This window comes from Rhipicephalus microplus, chromosome X, assembly GCF_043290135.1.
Source record: "Rhipicephalus microplus isolate Deutch F79 chromosome X, USDA_Rmic, whole genome shotgun sequence".
NCBI classification, from domain to species: domain Eukaryota; kingdom Metazoa; phylum Arthropoda; class Arachnida; order Ixodida; family Ixodidae; genus Rhipicephalus; species Rhipicephalus microplus.
In genome coordinates, this window is record NC_134710.1 from 287132686 (window position 1) to 287152140 (window position 19455).

The 19455-nt window shown below is 44.6% G+C and overlaps 1 protein-coding gene across 1 annotated transcript in view; it reads left to right on the forward strand.

Moving 5' to 3' along the window:
• The first annotated feature begins 2059 nt into the window (after positions 1–2059).
• Positions 2060–19455, forward strand: part of LOC119161442 (U3 small nucleolar ribonucleoprotein IMP3) — a 45681-nt gene continuing 28285 nt past the window's right edge. The window contains exons 1-2 of the mRNA XM_037413911.2: positions 2060–2290; positions 2409–2516. Coding sequence (XP_037269808.2) covers positions 2154–2290; positions 2409–2516 — 245 coding nt within the window. The 5' untranslated portion in view covers positions 2060–2153. The remainder of the gene's footprint in view (positions 2291–2408; positions 2517–19455) is intronic.

Consider the following 19455-nt stretch of genomic DNA (forward strand, 5'->3'; position numbering starts at 1 on the left):
ATTTTCTCCTTCCCACAAACTGAGAGGCACCCGTGAGCTCTACTTAGATTTTTGCCGTGCCTCTGACAGACAGCTTTTACAGTGTAATAAGTGACCAACGACCGCTAAACTTGGCAGGCAGACCGAGATGGGCCGATCACAACTAATCACAACAATTTATCGACGACTACTTTGAGTACGACGATAAAGAATAGCAAAAAAAAAAACAATCCTAGATGGAGAAAAAGATTTATTACATAAAATGCATGCCTCCATCTCCCCCCAGGATACAGATGACAATCTTCGCACAAGTGCGGTCCCGGTCGTTTTCCAGATGCACTGTTAACGCCATCATTTTGGGTCACTATCTACTTTCAGAGGCTCATTGCTGAACTTCGGGTGTGGGGCCTTGGTTGCGAGCGACCGGTCTTCAGTGACTTGCGTCTTCTTCTTGCGATGTGATTCGGTCTCTAGATGCTCCAGCTTGTAGCCGACGTTCTCAGACAGCACGATGCCGCGGACTCGGCAGGACAGGTCGGTCACTTCGCCATTCTGTTCCTTCAGCTCTGACATGGTCGACATCGGCGGTGACATCGGCAACGGCATCGGCGAGATTTCAGCAGACGCGAGCGGTCTCAGGACTTCTTCCCTCTGTGATGTCTTCGTATGCTTTTTGCCCTCAGCACGAGCGATTAGGTCGTCCTCGATGTTCAAGGCCACACCAGATAACTTGGAGACAAAGGGATTCGAAGCGATCTGGGGCGACGGTAGCGCCGCGGCGGAAAGACCGACTGCCGTTTTGACATCCGGGTTGAAGTTCACCGGGCTCCCCCTCGCGGCCATTTCAACTAACATTCTGTGGGTTTCAACTCTTTTCTGATGTTTCGGGCTCTTCAGGTCGTCCAAGTAAGGCGCGGGCCCGCTGAACTGCATGCTTTATTCCCGGCAAAAGAACTGCGCCAATGCCACGAGCGGAAAAAGGAAGGCAGAGACTGCTGCGCCGCGCGGCGCATGAGCCACCCCCACAGATTTGGTTGCACGTTAAACACCAGGTGGTCTAAATTTGTGGAGCCCTCCACTAAGGCGTCCCTCATAATCATATGGTGGTTTTGGGACGACAAACCCCACAAATCAATCAATCAATCAATCAAGCAAAAGCAGACGACACGTTTCGCCAGCGCTTGGTGAAAATTTGAACATGACATTGATTGTGAATGTGAACAGTGATAACGGCGTGATGAGAACGTTGTGATAGTGACAGACGGCAGTGCAGAGATTCACGCAGCAGCTGGGGGGTGAACTCATTTGTTTTTGGCTAAATACGCGCATAGGGGTGATTGGTGTACAAGCCTTGTGGGCACGCGGAGCGGACGACAGGCGATGCACCAGCGCCTTTGATTGAACATTAAAAAAAAGAAAAGGCACGATGGCGATGAACCTGCACCATCTGTACCTGCCCATCGTTTGCACCGCTGCGGCACCATCTGAACATTTGCTGCACTGGTACCGCACATCCCACCGAAATCAAACACCTTGAAACCGAAACTGATAACACAGTATTTTTTTTCTCCGCTTTGAACTAATAATTTATTTCTCCTAGAAAACAAAAGAAGGTTTGTCGTTTTGTCTAACGGGGCTACAATCGACTGGGAAGAGGATAAGTGGAAGAATTGAGAGGTACATTTTGAAATATTAGTTTTGAATAGTTCTGAACAAACGCAGGTTGCGCGCCCTGGACAACACCGGAGATTGCATGCTCTTGATTTGAGTCTTGAACCAAAAACAAATAATTTTTATAAATGCGTGGTTTTAAATGGAAGTAAAAAACACAATACTAGAGGAACGTGCCCTTTTGAACAATTTTTAGAGTTTAAAAATACAAAATTAGAAAACTGCAAAGCCAGGTGCAAAAATTGTATGATTTCTTAACTGCCGTTAAAATAATTTAGTTTTTTATAATCACACTTACTTTTGCAAATAAATTAACAATTTTTGCATATCAGTGTCAACTACGAACTGATTTTAATTTTGTTTTTAATTGGCTTTGACTTGACTTTGGATCGTCGTCTTGTCTTTATGCTATGACCTTGGTTATGAAAACGCATGTGGAGACGATTCAACCTTTCATTCACAAGCCTAGCAAGCGTGCGCGCCGATTTAACGCTTAGCTCAGCATGGTCCGCAAACTGAAATATCACGAGCAGAAGCTCTTGAAGAAGGTTGACTTTATATCATGGGAAGTCGATAACAACCTCCATGAAGTAAAGATTATGAGAAAGTATTATGTACAGAAACGCGAGGATTACACTAAGTGAGTACTATTGTTGCTGTCTGTTCATCGGTCGGTCACCTCGGTCCGTTCAAGCAGGCTGCATTCACGCACTGCGTGTGATGCTGTACCACTTAATGTGCATGTAATGTTTGCGCAGGTACAATAAGCTGTCACGGGCTATACGGGATCTGGCGCGGAAGATCAAAGAGTTAGATCCGAAGGACCCATTTCGTGCCAAGGCAACCACAGACTTGCTCAACAAACTGTAAGTTGGAGAAGCATTCATGTTTGCCTCTTGTGCCTGCTCCACGTGCGTGTAATTTGGCCGGCTTATGCATGCAACTCTATTTTTATGTGCCTGTATGGGGATAAAACGTGGAAGGCAATGGAGGTAACACAGTTCATTGCACTGCTGCTGCTACTGCTTCAGCCAACGTGCTTCAGCCAATCTGATTATAGAACCTCACTTTGGTACTTTCGCGGCTTCAGGAAGCAGTGTTGTAGGCCGACAACACCGCACAGATCTCGATATCGGACTGGTGCTGTTATATATCGCTGCTGTGCCACTTGATGTCAGTGGTATAGCGCTAATGCGCTTTACAAACACCGTTGCTCTGGATTGGTTCAAGCTTTTATCCTTATTATGGAGCGTCAAATATACTTGGAATGTCGTCAGATCTTAACCAAATAAGGAACATGTACCCATCAGGGCAAAGATATATGCAAGAAGTGTGAATGCCCTTACCTCGCCTTTCCTCTTGTGAGAAGGCACATCGAGGCTCTTGGTTCGCCGTATCACATAGCGAATTTACATTTGGCTCAGACCCAAGCATGAAATGCATGAATAATTGTTTACCTTCACACTGCTCACAAGCACAAGAATGTGTGCGCCAGTTTCTCCTTATACCCTCCTGTGGTACACACTGCTTTGAGGCGCTACATGACATTAGATAACTGGAAACACACATTTGCAGCAGAGTTTACGCACATCTATGTTTCTTATCGTTCCTGCACATTACTGCAGCTGTGCAACGACCCTCAATATCGCAACCTTTCAATTAATTGAACCCCATTAATTGAAAGGTAAAAGGTGATGCTTTGAATATGTGTCAATTTATGAAGTAAACACAAGGCTGAATTTACACATCAGTTTTGTTTCATTTAGAAAAGGTTCGTGGCACCAGATACAAAAAGACGCAGGTAGTGCTGACCTTATGCACAGCAGTTATCGGCGCCTAATTTCAGTGTGCAGATGCAACATATCAACATCGCCACTGCAGTTGAATGCCGAGGTGCAGGCAACCAGTAGCAGCTGCATAGTGACATTTTACAGGCAAAATGCAGTGTGAGAGGCCAAAGTAGAACCTTTATATGCATCGCATGTTCACAGATTTCCTGACATGGGCATGAATTATCTCCACATTATCATGAATCTAGCAGAAACTAAGAGTGAAGACCAAGAATTTGATGCGGTGTGAAATGTCTAGCTTCTGCCATCTGCAATATGAAACAAAGGAAAGCTAGGAAATACGATGATTGTGCATGTGCATACAACTTGTCTAGCATACTGCCATTTTAATAACATTATCTGCCCCGCCGCAGTCCTCTAGTGGCTAAGGTACTCGGCTGCTTACCCGCAGGTCGCGGGATCTAATCCCGGTTGCGATGGCTGCATTTCCGTTGGAGCTGTAATAGTTGTAGGCCCGTGTGCTCAGATTTGGGTGCACGTTAAAAAAACCCAGGTGTTCGAAATTCTCGGAGCCCTCCACTACGGCGTCTCTCATAATCATATAGTGGTTTGGGAACGTTGAACCCCACATATCAATCAATCATACGATTACTTGCTGTTGGGATGGGAGGAGCTTGGCACCCCTGCTATGACTATGATGCCAAGCTCATCCACAATGGGGAGCATTTCCATTGGGCTACTGTCATTATAAACGACCACCCAGTAGGACTGCTGGTGTTATCTGCACGTGCTGTCAGTGATGCTACAAAAAATGCACTCATGCACTGGAAGGTGTAAGGTGGCGGTCGCGGTCACTAAAATAAAATACTAATGCATTTGTTCTGGCAACGAAATAACTTTAATTATACACAGAATAAGAGCAGCATGAATGCACAATGAGTAAAAGGCTTATTCTCGATGCAAAGTGTGATTTGCGAATGAAGCCGTCACCGTGTCTTCATCATCCCTTCTTGCTCAATGGTCACAACACTGTCCGGTGCCCTCTTTTTCTGTGCTGGCAGTTGCCCTATGCTATTGGATTACATCCAGAGGGGCGCGTTCTGAGCTTGCACGAGAGGCTGTGAAGAAAGAGTTATTTTGGCACTGAAGACCATATACCAAAATTCTACGTCTTCTCAGAATTTCGTTTTCAACTCATTTTTTCCTGAACTGATGCCTTGATTTGCCTTAACCATATAGCTCAATTTGCTGCAATAGCCAAACTGGTTGTTGAAGCATCGTTTCTGCGAGCATTTGCCCATGGCACGACATAATCTTGCAGTCGCCACCAGGAAATGTAGATTGAACGATTCCAATCTTGCACATCTGCCTTTGTAGCATCGAATCACTCAGTAGTACAACTTCGCTTGGTATTTTCATTTGCAGCTGCTTTAGTATTTTCATTTTTAGCCGGTAGTTCTCGAGAGACGTTACAGTTCTCTCTGAGAATTTGTTCAGTAGTTTAATTCGATAGGACATCACTTTGAAGTAGGAGGAGAAAAGGGTTACAATCTCTAGGTGCTGTAAGTTAGACAGTGATGTCAGCCATCTTCTCGTTAAAAATAAAGCTGGATGAAGCAGTTCGGGCTTGTTAGGCTCAGTATGGATGTCTTAGGGGCACGAATTTACCATGGCATCCATTTTGCTCAGCATTGTTCTGAGCTCTTCAAATCAAAGGCTGCTCGTTCCCAGCGTTTTCCTCAGAGCCTGTTTAGCGAGTTCAACCAAGGTTTCATAAAATCTGCCAATCATGGCATGCATTCCGATACGAATTTCCTTTGTATGTGAAAGTTGGCAACAAAGTTCTTAACCTCTGTGTTTCTAATAACTGTCCAAGATGTGGCTAGATTCCTGCGTGTCTTTTTGGAACATCCTTGTCTTGGTCGTCCTTGTTGAGATGTGACCAGCAGACATGTTACTCATCAGCTAGAGTTGTATAGCCCAGGTTACACTACATGTCAAGAGAGCAATGTACGACTTCATTGTGATTGCTTCTTTGAGAAGAGGGCCAGCAAGGTCAATACTGGTCACTTCAAAAGGAGAGGCCTTGGTGGCCTTGAATGAAAACAATGACACATTATGCACGCCGAAAATACTTGCAGTCCTGCCTCGATCACACAATATGGTGCATTCAGACAGACTGAATCTGCTTTTGGAGGCGTGGACGACGCTCCATGTGACCTCACATCAGCGATTTCTCTCTTCTGCGTGCCTCGCAAATGGATGAGCCCAACCGGTTTTTCATATCGGGTATCTGGCGGCATAACGCTGCAGCTTTAGCTCACAAACAGACTGGCAACTAGTAGACTTTTTATCTGCACAAGCCAAACAGTTGCAGTTGATTTCAGCTCTGTGTGCACTTAGTTCAATTTATTTTTGGGGCTATATTTCAACACGATCACCTTTGAGATGTCTATCACTTTTAATGCACACTGATCGGCAGATTAGAGAATAGCAGATAAGTTTTCTCTTGAATCATTTCTAGAGACCAGATTGTAGGCAAGTGCCTATTCTGTTCCTTAAAGGGACACGGAAACACTTTGACAAAAAAAAAAAAAACATGATTATGGTGTCATGCTACAAAATTTCGTGTTTCTAACTCGAAAATTAGGTAGAAAAATTGAATAAACTAATGCAAATAACTTTATTTTGCCAAAAAAGAGCAACAGGTGCCGCAGCCGCCATCGCGAGTCTCGCCACCACTGTGATTGATTGGTCGGGAAGGTGAGCACAGCTGACTGCGCTCGCCGGCAGTCAATGCTGTGTTTATCTGTTGAGGCACTGCACCGTGCTCCCTACCAGGCTGCAGAAATCGGGCACCCTATTCTAGCCATTACCATCACCACCACCACTCTTTGTTGAAATCGGGTAGTTGCTGCAAGTATGTCGGCCTCTGAAAGTCGGACCGAGTTCGCTGTACATCCATACATGTTCAATGACTGAAGCGGCACATAGAAGCCAGTCTCAACCAGACACCTTCTCTTGCGTTGAAAACATAGAATGGCACGTATAAGACGCATGTCGGTACTTAATTTCACTGTAGTAAACTGTTGCAAATGATACGCTTTTCAGTGGATATCAAATTCGATAAGAAACAGCAGCATCGGCACTTGCTTTTAGCCGCGTATTGGCACCGTCCGCGCTAGGCGCGGGCAGCGTGCAGAAACATCACTTGTTTGGGGATTTTACAGCTCACAGTAAAGCGTTGGTAATGCTGTGAGTATCCTACTTCGCAGTGGGAAAGGCGCATGCGATGAGTCGGTAAGCTACGACCAGAAAAAAAAAAAGTCAGATGAGTGTTGCTCTTGCTGCAGTGGTGATATGTGCTTTGAACTGCCCTGAAAGTTGTGCAAGAATAGTTTGGCTCATACATTGCAGTTCTCTTTTTCATAATACCGTCCCTTTTTCTAGATTCAGCCCAGTACTACAGTGATGTGTTAAAATGAAAATGGTATATTAGCTGTGCTAGAAGTGTGCAACTGTCGTGTAGAATAGCTGATTTTAATTATGCTACTGATATCTTTGAACACCTGTTTTTGACATAGGTGCTCATGAACGTACTGCATGCAAATGGGGAAGAAGGAGGAGTACTGCTGCTGCCTAGAAATTCGGCAGATTCGCGACCACCACAGCGCACTTCATCTTGTAGGTTTGAAGTATTTTTTTTCAACTGTAGTGGCTCATTTTGCAGCCATCTTCTGATCCAGTGAAGACTTGTGAAAGGCGACTTTATCGTGACCATAAGTGCTGTGGCAGCCATATGCCGTGCAGTAATGCGGCATCGCGAGTCCATTTCAACCTTGCAAGAACACAACTAGTGAATGTCGGATGGCAAAAATCTCCAATCGGAAGAAGAGAACAGTGTAATGGCAAGAAATGCCTACGAACTGGCAGGACTGAGTTACGCAGGCGGCCTGGTGCGAAGTTGCCCGCCGTGTGGCGGCTCACCCCTGACGATGTCGTCACCTCCCCACGTGTCTATCTCTCCCATGCTCCGCCCCTGCGTGTGCGCGTGCGGGGGGAGTTCTCGGCCAAAGTTTGCTCGCTAGCACCGTTGTTTAATGAGCCTTGCAAAAAAAAAAAAAAAAAAACTCTAGAAATGTTCTAAAAGGTTGCTGATACCGAATTCGCAATAAATTTGCAAATTCAAAACCTCATCAGTGTCCCTTTAAGTTCCTATAATGCCACGTTGATATATGAGCATGAATTAGAGGTTAAGGGCTTTTATAGTGTTTTTATAGTGCCTATAAATTCCTATTCTTGGCATTTGTCCCTAAATTTCTATAAGTGCCGATAAATGCCTATTTACAAGATTGGTGCCTATATGAATACTACTTAACTTCAAATTTGGCTTTTGAGTACAGTTGGAGACTGTAATTCATGTTACCAGACAAAATTGAGCTTCTGGAACTCTATGGGTTACAACCTATACTCTATCTCAGAAGTTCCTTTCAGCATTGTCAATACTGCAAGGCTCCTTGGCCAATAATAAGAAGGTTGTTTAGCCTCTACACATGTATTCATGCACATCGCGTTGTCTCCTCGGTATCTTCCCAGTATCTGCTCGCTTGCTAGGGAATAGGAGGTGCTTCTGTGCAGCCGCAGGATAGTGGAGAACGAATGCGAAACCATGGAGTGTCATCAGGAGGAAGTAGAGTGTAGGAGGAAAAAATCTGATGTCCATGTAGTTTTCGTTTTGTTTGTCATTTACTTCTTAAAGGGCACTTCCCCAGGTTACACGAGACATTTTATTTCTACACTGGAAGTTGTTGCATGTCCAATTAGAAGTTTTGAACCACAAGAATTTTTTTAATTGGTTCTTTACAAGCTGAAAAAACATGATGCGAAGAGCTGAGCTTGAAACCTTTGCCACTCGCCCGGTGTAGACTTGATAACCGCTGATATCGGTGCATCACTGTACTCTCCCTGTGCCTGTGGGGTTGCAAGTGGACAGCAGCATGAGGTCAGTCTTCAGCAGCAGTAAAGCAGATTTTTCTTCGCATCAGCCATTCCACAATGCTGTTTTCACCGAAACAAATTACTCTCCTCAAAAATGCTCGACAAAGCTTGGTGTCCTTCACATTCTGTCAGCATCCATGTTGTTGAATACTCTTAAACCGGTTTGCTGGCAGTGCGCGCTCGGAGCGCAGAGGCTGTGGTTGAGAGTAATCCGGTTTTTCTCCGGTTTTTCTCTCCTTCGACAGCCTCTATTGTGTGTGAATTGGCCTGCAGACGGATCATCTGCAGATTAGCTGTCCGTATCCACGACAAATCTGGATTCGGTCTGCCGTCTGAATGCACCAATAGTGTCAGTGTATCTCATATGCCTCCGTGTAACCCCTCTTGGTGACAATGCAAACCAAAAAGCTCTAAGCTCTAAAGTTCCTAAAAGAACTAAAGTAGTGCCAACTGCGCCCCTTCACCTCTTCCTCCTCTCTCAGCAGCTAAAGCAGGGCCCCTATTAGCCCCGAGAACGAATGCTGCCGTCGCTGCGGTCATGGCAATGTGACGTCACGGCACGGACTCGCCTGCTTTGCCGGCGCCCTTCGTCTTTTTCTGTGCCCGCCGTGTACACGCTCTTTAGCGATACGTTGGTGATTATTCCTCAATTTCATGACGCTAATTTCTGAACATACAAGGTGCAAGATTTCACAACTAATGAAAGTGTTTAGAGCTGTGACAAGTTTCCACAATTTACCTTAATATAGGCAGACTCCCGTCCGAACGGAAGATTTATTGTGAACATGGTGATGCAGGAGAAGACGTTCGTTGTTTTGTCGCGTACACTACTGAATGAGTGCTGAGAAAATATGCTAAGTGGTACTAACGTTATTACAACTAGGCATAGACTCTGGGATTAGAACATGTCTGTGCCGAAGTATGAGAAATGAAATTGGGACGTTTTCGATTTCCTACATACATTACGCTTTACTGTGTAAGTTACGCCTTCATCTGCAAATGGTATTAGTAATTTGACAGACTTGCGCTTTCTACAGCGGAAGACATTACATAAATATGACTGTCATAAGCACTCACGTAACATGTTTGTCAAACAAACAAAAATATTACTGCCACACGCACAACGATTTTGGAAATAGTGAGGTATTTTCGTTCACTGGGATCATATGTACTGGTTTCTTCCCAACAGTCGCCAGGCATTATGTAGTTCTATACCTTGATTTGCGTGAAATGCTGGAGTGTTCTACCGCCGCGTCACAAACGCTAATGGAAGCTTCACGTGGGAGCACCGCTGGTAACAACGGTTTGTCAGAAAGTCGAAATGAAAACCCTTTCTATGCCGCGCTCATGGACATAGCACAAGCATTGGCGTAACCAGGGGATGGCTCACCGGGCCTGTCCCCCACCCCCCCCACCCCAATTTTTTACTAAGCAGAGAGAAAAATTACCATTTCCTGTAGGTGCCCTCCTCCAACTCCGAAAAAAATTTCAGCTTATAGGCTTCTGGATCTATATGTAATAACTAAACAACCTTCGCCTCGATGAGGCGACGACTGGTCTTGCACGTCATGTCCACCACCAGGTAATGACCTGCAAAGAAATTTAACATATGAGGTGGCTATCTAAACTAGTAGTTCCGAGCGTGACCGCACCGTTGCTATGATTCTGCACAAAGACAGAATCTGACCGCAATAGGAATTTCCGCACCTAACCACAACCACCGCACTTAACCTCAACAATATCGGTCAATTAAAGCTTCAAAATTTTTGTGAGATAAACGTGAAACTAAGCAACGTGTTGAGTGAGGAAGTACACGAGAAAAACACACAACAGCGGCGGCAATATTCTAGGGCGAGCGCCTTCCGGTATATGTTGCGATACTCGATGCTGCACGTGAGCACGGGGCTTGATTCACTTGTAAAAGCGTTGTCCGTAAATACGTGAATTCCTCAGGTACAAATTATTCTAGGGGAGGAGAAGCCCTGGTATACCTGAAAGGAATCACCCATGCACATCTCAACCTTATAATATAAATATGGTGTCCTAAATACTTCTAAAAATCGCATGGTTATGCATCGATAAGTTTGTTGTATACAAACAGAAGCGCATTCTTGATTTTCACACCCGTCCGAATGCAGCTGTCGTTGCCACGAATTGAATGTATCATCGGGGTCAGCAGCGCGACACAGACCTTTTTACTCATCTCACATTGCTATACGACCCAGCGCATGATTGTGCACTAGCAAAAGTAAAGATTTTATTGTTTTACCTGACTCGTTACTAAATATGTTTTCTTCGTTCATCTGCAGCTTGAGACAAGCGAAAACCGAATGCAAACATTAGGACAGGGCATGAAGCGAGCGCCTCGTTATGTAGGCGCGCCGTGGCTCGCGTAGAAGAGTCCGTGTCATGACGTCATCTGCCAGGCGGCGCTGCTCCAACTTCTCAGGGCTAATAGCATCCAGTAAGAAACTACGAACACAGCCATACCTTCTCCTGGCGCACAGAAGAGGGTAAGCCAGTGCAGTGCCTCCTTCTCACCAGGGTCTTCATGGAAGCAAAAGAAAACATGCCACCAAAAACAGCCAAGATGGCGCTTGCACTACCATGGCTACCAAGCATGGGGTAGAGGAGGAGCCTGCACAGTGACACTAATGGTGCTACTTAAGTTATTTCTATGAACTTCAAGAAGCTCAGCCAGGTTGCTCTTTTTAGGCAATACAGCAGGACGCTTCTCATTGTAGTCAAGGGGGCTACACTGCAGCCTTCCATTAACTCTTAAGATTCAATCACTGTCTTATCAGTTGAACAGTACTCATTGAATTCGTATTCTGTTTTTGCACCGTATTCTGTTTTTGCCCCATTTTTGCACCGAGCTGCTCCAAAACCATGAAATTTGTTTAAAGTACGCCACGCTGCACCAACATGCCCGACCAGCCTGAAAATTTTCTCAGTTGCGCTAATTTCAGCAAGACATAGAAACCAGCCACTTTGGTAATCTGCAGTTTTGCGTCATCAATCAATCTAAGCGCGCAAACCCATAACTCTAAACTGCAATGTCAGATATATTCCCATTAGGTCAGGGCACTCGCTATACGCAATCGACCAGCTAAAGTAACCAAGCTGCGCGCCCATTAGTCCACTGACCGCAGCGTATACGTATTGGCAGGATGACACAACTTCTGGACAAAAATGCGTTGCTGTAGCCACCAATGTTTCGCGGAAAATATGAACTTCCTAGTCAGCAAACGTGGGTATTGGCATGTAGCACCTAGAGCTGGAAGTGCATACCACATTTTTTCGCGCGCAAACAGTGTCGACGTGCCGCGAACGACGGCGTTGCCGGCGACCATGTTGGTCGCCATAGCAAAGGCACATAAAACATTTTTTTTTTTAAAGTTGCGTCTTCCCGGCAATAAATAACTGGTGCTGTCGCCAAATCAAGGAAGGGGCGTGTGCCGTTACTTCACCTGGTAAAACGCGTCCTGCAAGTGAGCTAAGAAGTAGTAGCCTAAACATAGCCCCATCGTAAAAAAAAAAGAGGGGTAGGGGTTGTAGTGGTGTTAAAAATTTCTTGACCTTGCTCTAGCCCGTGCAGAACGTTGATTAAGTCACATACGCCTCACTACATCATTGCCCTTTGGGAAAGCGCATTATGGTTTGGAAGGGGCTCTTAGCACTAGTCACGGTACACAGCTCATTTTGTTCAATTACTCATTCGTGTATACGCTGCATAACTGTGAGTACTAGTATGATTGCTAACTTTTAAAAATGCTATGTGCAATTATTTGGAGCTGTGTATAAAATTACTAGCGCCTTACAAGAACTGTGCATGTTTTTTTTTTTTTTTGCCACCCCTACTTTTTAGTTTCCTTAATCTCCCGATTTTCAAGGTCGCCAGCTTGGCAGATCCACATTTGAATTCACGAAGTCTGTCAAAGTATTTGAAAGATGTCGCAATCGCTAATGTGGACGTTATCATTGTTTGCTTAGGGGGGTTGTTTAAAATATTACTTTTATTGAAATAACACCATATTGCCACAGAGACACTATCCATTATTAAGAATGATCAGCGTCCACGGTCTCAGGCGCGCTCATGCTTCTGGCAGCGCAACTCATGCCTCTCGTGCATGGGCACGAGTGAGTGTGGGTTCGACGTGCATAGAAGACGTGTTGGCGGATGCACAGTTTTTGTTTGGAACGCTCTAGCAGACTCATCCATTTTTTGCAGATAGTTTTCAGTGCACTAGTTCACCCATAATAAACTAGTTTTTGGTGTTTCTTTTTTTGAATTCATTACATTCTGGTAGAAGTGCAGGGTATGATTGGAAGCTCCTTTGGCACAAGAGAGCGGAGCCCTTATCCTTAATGATTAGAATCTGGTGAACTGACTCCAGTACACCAGCGTTCAAGCTGCTGCCTTCGAGGAAATCTGCCTGAGTTCGGAACCCTTCCCAGTGCTCCAGCAACACAGGCAGCGTCCTCAGACAACAAAGGAATAATGGCTTGCCAGGTGACATTATCGGAGCTTATTCTGTCTCCACCATGCTTACCTGAGCCCTTCCATGGCGACACGTTCGAAAATGTAGAAGATTGGTTGGAACACTTCGAGCAGGTTGTGTATACCAATGGCTGGCACGAGGCAAGGAAACTGCGCCGCCTGTACTTCACATTGGAGGATGCAACGAGGACGTGGTATGAAAACCGCGAAGCGTTCATACAGACATGGGAAAAATTTCGACAACAAATGTAGCTACGTATGCCAGCACTGATCGTTGGGAGAAGGCAGAGAATGCTCTTCATTTCAGCAATCAGCGCATGAACGAAAGCATTCGCATGTGTTTTGAGGACATGTCCCGCCTTCTCAAACGCGCAGACCCGAACATGACCGCAGAGAAATAGCTTCGTCACTTGATACGAGGTGTCAAACAGTAGTTATTTGCCGGTTTGGTACGCAACTTACCTCGGACAGTTGCTAAATTTCGCACCGAAGCCACCACCATAGAGCGGGCATTGCAGCAGCGTTTTCGTCACTACAATCATGATGCCAGTAGTGTTCCTATGATCATGATGCTAGTAGTGTTCCTACGGATGTCTTCTCCGCAAACCTGGCCAGCAGCAGTGAAGTGTTGAGGGAAATGGTACGAATTATTGGGAAGGAAGAGCTCCAGATGCTGCTGCACCCACAAGTCGCACCGCCAGTTTCGTCTCTCACTACTTTAATCGAGATGAAGTTCGCCACGCCATTCTACGAGTGGAACCTGAGGCGCAACGTGCTCGACTCAAACAGCAATTACAGGAATGCCCCGTACCAACCTATGTCGATGCTGTACGCCACGGGCTGGCATACTGTGTCGTTTGCAGCTCCCAGTGGCGAACTACCGGATTCGCGTGGCTCAAACTATCCAGCTGATCCGAGGCCACGGAAAAGCGACGTGTGGTACACACCTGACAGGACGCCGCTCTGTCGAGTGGCCGGCCTTCTTCAACCCATAGAGCCTCCTGTGACTACATTTCAACAGGTTGGCATGGACCTCCTCGAACTGTTTCCAATGTCGGCATTGGGAAAAAGGTGGATCATAGTTGCTACCGACTATTTGACACGATATGCTGAAACCGGCTGCCTTGAGTGAGGAACGGCAATGGAAGTCGCAAAGTTTTTCGTTCAGAACATTGTTCTTTGCCTTGTAGCCCCAGTCATCGTGATTACAGATCGGAAAACAGCGTTCCCGGCTGATTTGATGCAGTCCATAATGACAATGACTAATCCCAGTCATAGGAAGGCCACTGCATACCATCCCCAAACTAATGGGTTGACAGAACACCCGAACCGCATCATCGCTGACATGTTGTTGATGTACGTTGACATTGAGCATTAATTGGGGGACGAAATCTTGCCATACGCAACTTTCGCCTACGATACTGTCGTGCAGGAGACAATCCGTGTCACACCATTTCAACTGGTCTACGGTCGCACTGTCACTACGACACTCGATGCCATGTTGCCAGTAGACAACGACAATCACAGGCCATCTGAAGACAATCACAGGCCATCTGAAGTTGACTTTCTGCAAGTGGCTGAAGAAGCACAAGAGTTGGTACGACACCGAATACATCAACAGCAAAACAAGTGCGCAAGCTACTACAATCTTCAGTACAACCCAGGCGAGCGAGTGTGGATATGGACACCAATATGACGCCGCGGTCTATCAAAAAAGCTCCTTTGTCGATACTTTGGTCCGTATAAGGTCCTCCATTGAATTAGTGACCTAAACTACGAAGTCATCTTCAATGGACACATCCGTTCAAAACAACACAACAGTGCGGAAGTCGCACACATTGTTCATATGAAGTCATATTATGAGAGACAATGAAAAAGCTCCCTTGTTTGCCTCCCTCCATCGCACATCGGGACGATGCGTATTTCGAAAGGGGAATAGTGCCACAGAGACTAACTACACTATTCGTTATTAAAAAGGATTAGCGTCCACGGTCTCGGGTGCGCTCATGCTTCTGGCAGCGCAACTCATGCCTCCGTGCATGGGAACGAGTCAGTGTGGGTTTGACGTGCTTAGAAGACAACGTGTTGGCGGATGAACAGTTTTTGTTTGGAACCCTCTAGTGGACTCATTCATTTTTCGCACATAGTTTCCAGGGCGCAAGTTCGCCCATACTAAATTAGTTTTTGGTGTTTCCTTTCTTGAATTCGTTACAATATATGTTTACTCTGCACGATTCATGTGATGTTGAATGGTACGTACATACTTTTTTTAATGTATGCCTTCTTTTTTGCACTGCTTCAAATTTGGTCTTTTGTGATAAAAAACGTTTTTTTTTTGCCCGGAACCTGCTCTATATTTTATTTTTGTGCTCCAAAAGCTAAATTTTGCTGCTCCAAAAATTTCTCCAAATTCCATTTCGGCTGTTGCACCCCTGAATAGAGCGCGACTGTTGAATCCGCTCAGAGGTCCAGGAGCTGCTTGTTCAGGGTATCCAGAATGTGTTGACATAATCAAGCCACAAGGTGGCATGCCATTAGTTCCAATTTTGCCAGAGTAATTTCCTTGGCTGGTGCAACCCTAGATTTGTTCTTTAGAATTGTTGAACTTGTCCCGTTGTTACACTTCAGAATGGGTAGGCGACCGCTTCATATGGCCCTGGACATGCATTAATGAAAATGTGAAGGCAGGTCGTCATCCCTCCATCCGTTTTGTGGCCAGTCATGCCAAGCTACTTGAACCTCGTGCAGATGTTGGAGGTGGAGGTCATCTAACCACTTCTTCCAGGGGGCTGCGATGCTATCGGGATATTTGTAAGAACTGTTGAAAGAGGGCTTTTGTGTGTTTGATAAAGGGAGGAAGCCACCCTAAAGAGTCACATATCCAGACTCGTTATTGGCAGCATGGACTTTTCTTTTTTGTGGGGCGTTCGACATTCTGAATGCACTGGGAGAACATCAACTGATCAGCATATAGATTACACTGTCATGGAAATCTGGAATAGGATTGCCTATTAAATATGACACACACACACACACACACACGTTAAAGCCCACTTATCAATCAATCAATCTATTCATCCTATGTTCGTTAAATTCGATGGTGGCACACACACAGCAGGTTATTGCACCAAATGTCATATATATCCGAATTCTCAACAAACATCCACCACCTCAAAGAAGGCCGAAGCCGTTCCAAGAATCCTATTAACGTCGTTGGGCCCACACAGCCGGTTGATTTCTCTACTTTGGCAGCAGCTCAACATGAAGATGACAAGCTGAAACACCAGTAGTCTGCAACCACTGCCCTGACACTGCAGCGATTTGCCATTTTCATGTCACAGCAAATTTTGTCTCGGGATCTAATACTGAGCATAAGCATGGGCATAAGTACGAGCTGTGAGATGAGTAATGCAGTCTGGAGGAAATGGCTAGACTAACTCCGTCTGCATGAAGTTTCAGTACCTCAGTATTACAGGCCACACATAAACTAAAAGATGACGACCTGTCCAGATCCTAAGACTAGATTCGCTGTGACATAAGTATGAGGAGAACTACTCGCCTGTTGGTGTCTTCCAACCTACACGTTCCAATCTCAGCACACTCTCTCGCTCTGTGATTAGAGTCACACAGACAGACAGCAATACTATCAACCAATACTATCAACCCTTAACTTGGCTCAAGAACAGTCTTTACATGGATGTCTTGCTAACTGGAGTTGAAAATGAAGCAGCAGCATTGAGGTTGTACAATCAGACAATCAAAATATTTGAAGCTGTGGAAATGAAACTGCACAAATGATCATCTAACAGTAAAACACTAGGCCAGCAATTTCAGAGGGACTTCCACGTGCGTGTGTTTTGTGGATGTAAACCCACAGCTATTAATTATTAGCAGCAATTTTAAAATGTCTGATACCGAACTTTGCCACAAAATAAGCTAGAAACATCAAATACTCTCGCCCCTAAGTGTAGTGAATCTCAAGGTAAACAAGTGCTGAGTGTCAAGGCCTGTTGTTCCCGTGCTTATTGGTCTTTCTCCTAGTTAAAACAAGCGATACGATTTACCTTGAAACATGCAGATTGAACTGGCCCAAACCTTTATGCTATTAAGTTGCATAAATGAAAGCTTCATAGCACATCATTGTATATAACTGAATGTTGTGGGTGTCTGAAGAATGGGTGTCACTGCATACAAATCAGTGCTTTTCCCGGCAATTTGTTTAGAGCAATTCAATTTCAAAACTGGCTAGTGGGCCATTGTTCTGAAAATCGCAGACTAATTGTTCAAGGCTACATAAACAAAAAGTTAAATTAATCAACTTCAATTAAACAAAGTGCTAATTACTGTAAATCACTCAAATTTTGCCTAATCCAGTCATACATCGCTTGAAGAATATACACAACTGACATATTTCTGGAACAATATATTCCTCAGATGATATAGTGAAATCGACAATTTTACTGCCATTTTACTTCGTGCCATCACTGAACTGCCAGGCAAATGGAAAACCTCCCCTGCCACAAACATGGCACAGAGAATCACCTGCCAAAAACATGTAATAGTACTTTGGGCATTTATAAGATGCTTCTTCATCACTTTCACATAATTATCATCACATGTTCTTCATCTTCATCGTTTTTGGGGACATCCCTCGAGTCTGTTCGTTGCCTTCGAAGTGACAGTTTTGACCACGTCTTCCAGGCCTAATAAAAGCGTGTAAAGCACTAAGTCGCAAGTGGTGGAGGTTGCTCCTTGATTTCCCATTCCGCCTCACCCACTTTACTTCCTGGAGCTTCACTCAGGTCGCCGTTTGAGTCACGTGTATACCAGCATGTCGCAGGACAAACCCTCAGGCGCTTCTCCTTTTACCCGTCCGGCTATGACTGCCGCAGCTACTCACGCAGTACCTAATTAGCGATAATGAGTCCAGTGGTGGCTTTAATAGATTATGACCTCATAGTGTGGTGTGATATCCGTTCCTTCTAGCCCCCACCCCCTCATTAAAACAATTGTATAGTCCCCTTTAAGTTCAAATTAATGAGTTTGCAGTAATAGGCGACGGGACGATAAGTGCCGCTATGATGATTTATCTCAATATACGCCTCAATTTGTTTTCCGTCAATCAAATCTGCTTTTCAGAAAAGAAAAAATATGAAAAATCTTAGCTAAAGAAATTTAAAACTGTTAAGGGTTACAGAAGGGCAAGGCCCTTTCGCTCTACAATTCAGTGATTTTCCTTTAACATGGACAGAAGACAGCTACTGAAGGCAATAATACAGTTGCATTCGCATTAGCACTGGGCGAGCAAGGACAGCACCGATCCTATAGCCACTGGCATCAGCACAAACATCTGTCAGTGCAGTCGAATCAAAATATGTTGAACTGCAATGTCATGAAGGCATTGATAAGGATCGAAATAAAAGCTGCTTGGGTAAGCCTAAAATTGAGGCGACCTTTTTCTTCAAGAGCACAGTAAGAAGATGCACAATATTCGTGAAATTCCAGATAGAACAGAGCAAGTGGAAGCATAACTCGATGAAGCTTCAGACATGTACAGCCAAATTGGGAACGGAAGAGTTCTTCACAGCAAGAACTTTATCAGGATCGGTCAGGTTTTACACCCACTGGGTCAAGAAAACCAAGAGAAATAATTTCACAGTGTCTGGAATGACATTATTAGGAGTTCAACTGAAGGGCAATTTTGTGTGATATCTCAAGAATTTAATGAAGATACTGAAGAGGTATACTGAAAAGTGAGGAAAAAAATCATGGCACCATGAAGATAGCACAAGCAGTTTGGCCCCTTGAAGGCACAAAGTAGTGAATCCCTCATGTGCAGAACTGTGGCTTGTGTATCACAAATACCAAAAGGCACAACTTCAAATTGATACAGCCACTCATGTGTTTTTTTTTTTTTCTAAGCCCATAGATCTACATAAATCTCTCAATAAACCGAGTAAAGTTTAAAAAGGCCCTACAACATACAATGAACGTATGTTGCCAAATACGTTCATTAGCAACATATGTACGCATACTCTTCCCCCATCAACTACGCTGATACAATATATTTGCACAGCATATTCTGTATTTCCTACTGTCTGTCAAATTTATGGAAACATCTGAGTGTGTAAATAGCCCATGGTACAAAACTCTGGACAACTCTGGCGCAAAGCCAGAGTTGTCCCAATTTATAAAAAGGGAGACTATCTTGCAGTTTCTAACTATCGACCAGTTTCTATTACAAGTACTTGTAGTAAATTATTAGAACACATTGTAGGAGGTTTCATTCACCAGTATTCGAGTGATCACAAGGTCCTCTCTCAACAACAGCATGGATTTCGGAAGGGGTTATCAACTACAACTCAGCTTGTGTCAGTTGTTCATGATATCTCTGAGGTACTTGACTCGTCCGGACAAGTTGACATGCTATTTTTCGATTTCAGTAAAGCCTTCGATAGGGTAATTTATGAAACAAGTGCAAAAATATACACACTCAGAAAGGACACAGACAAGCGC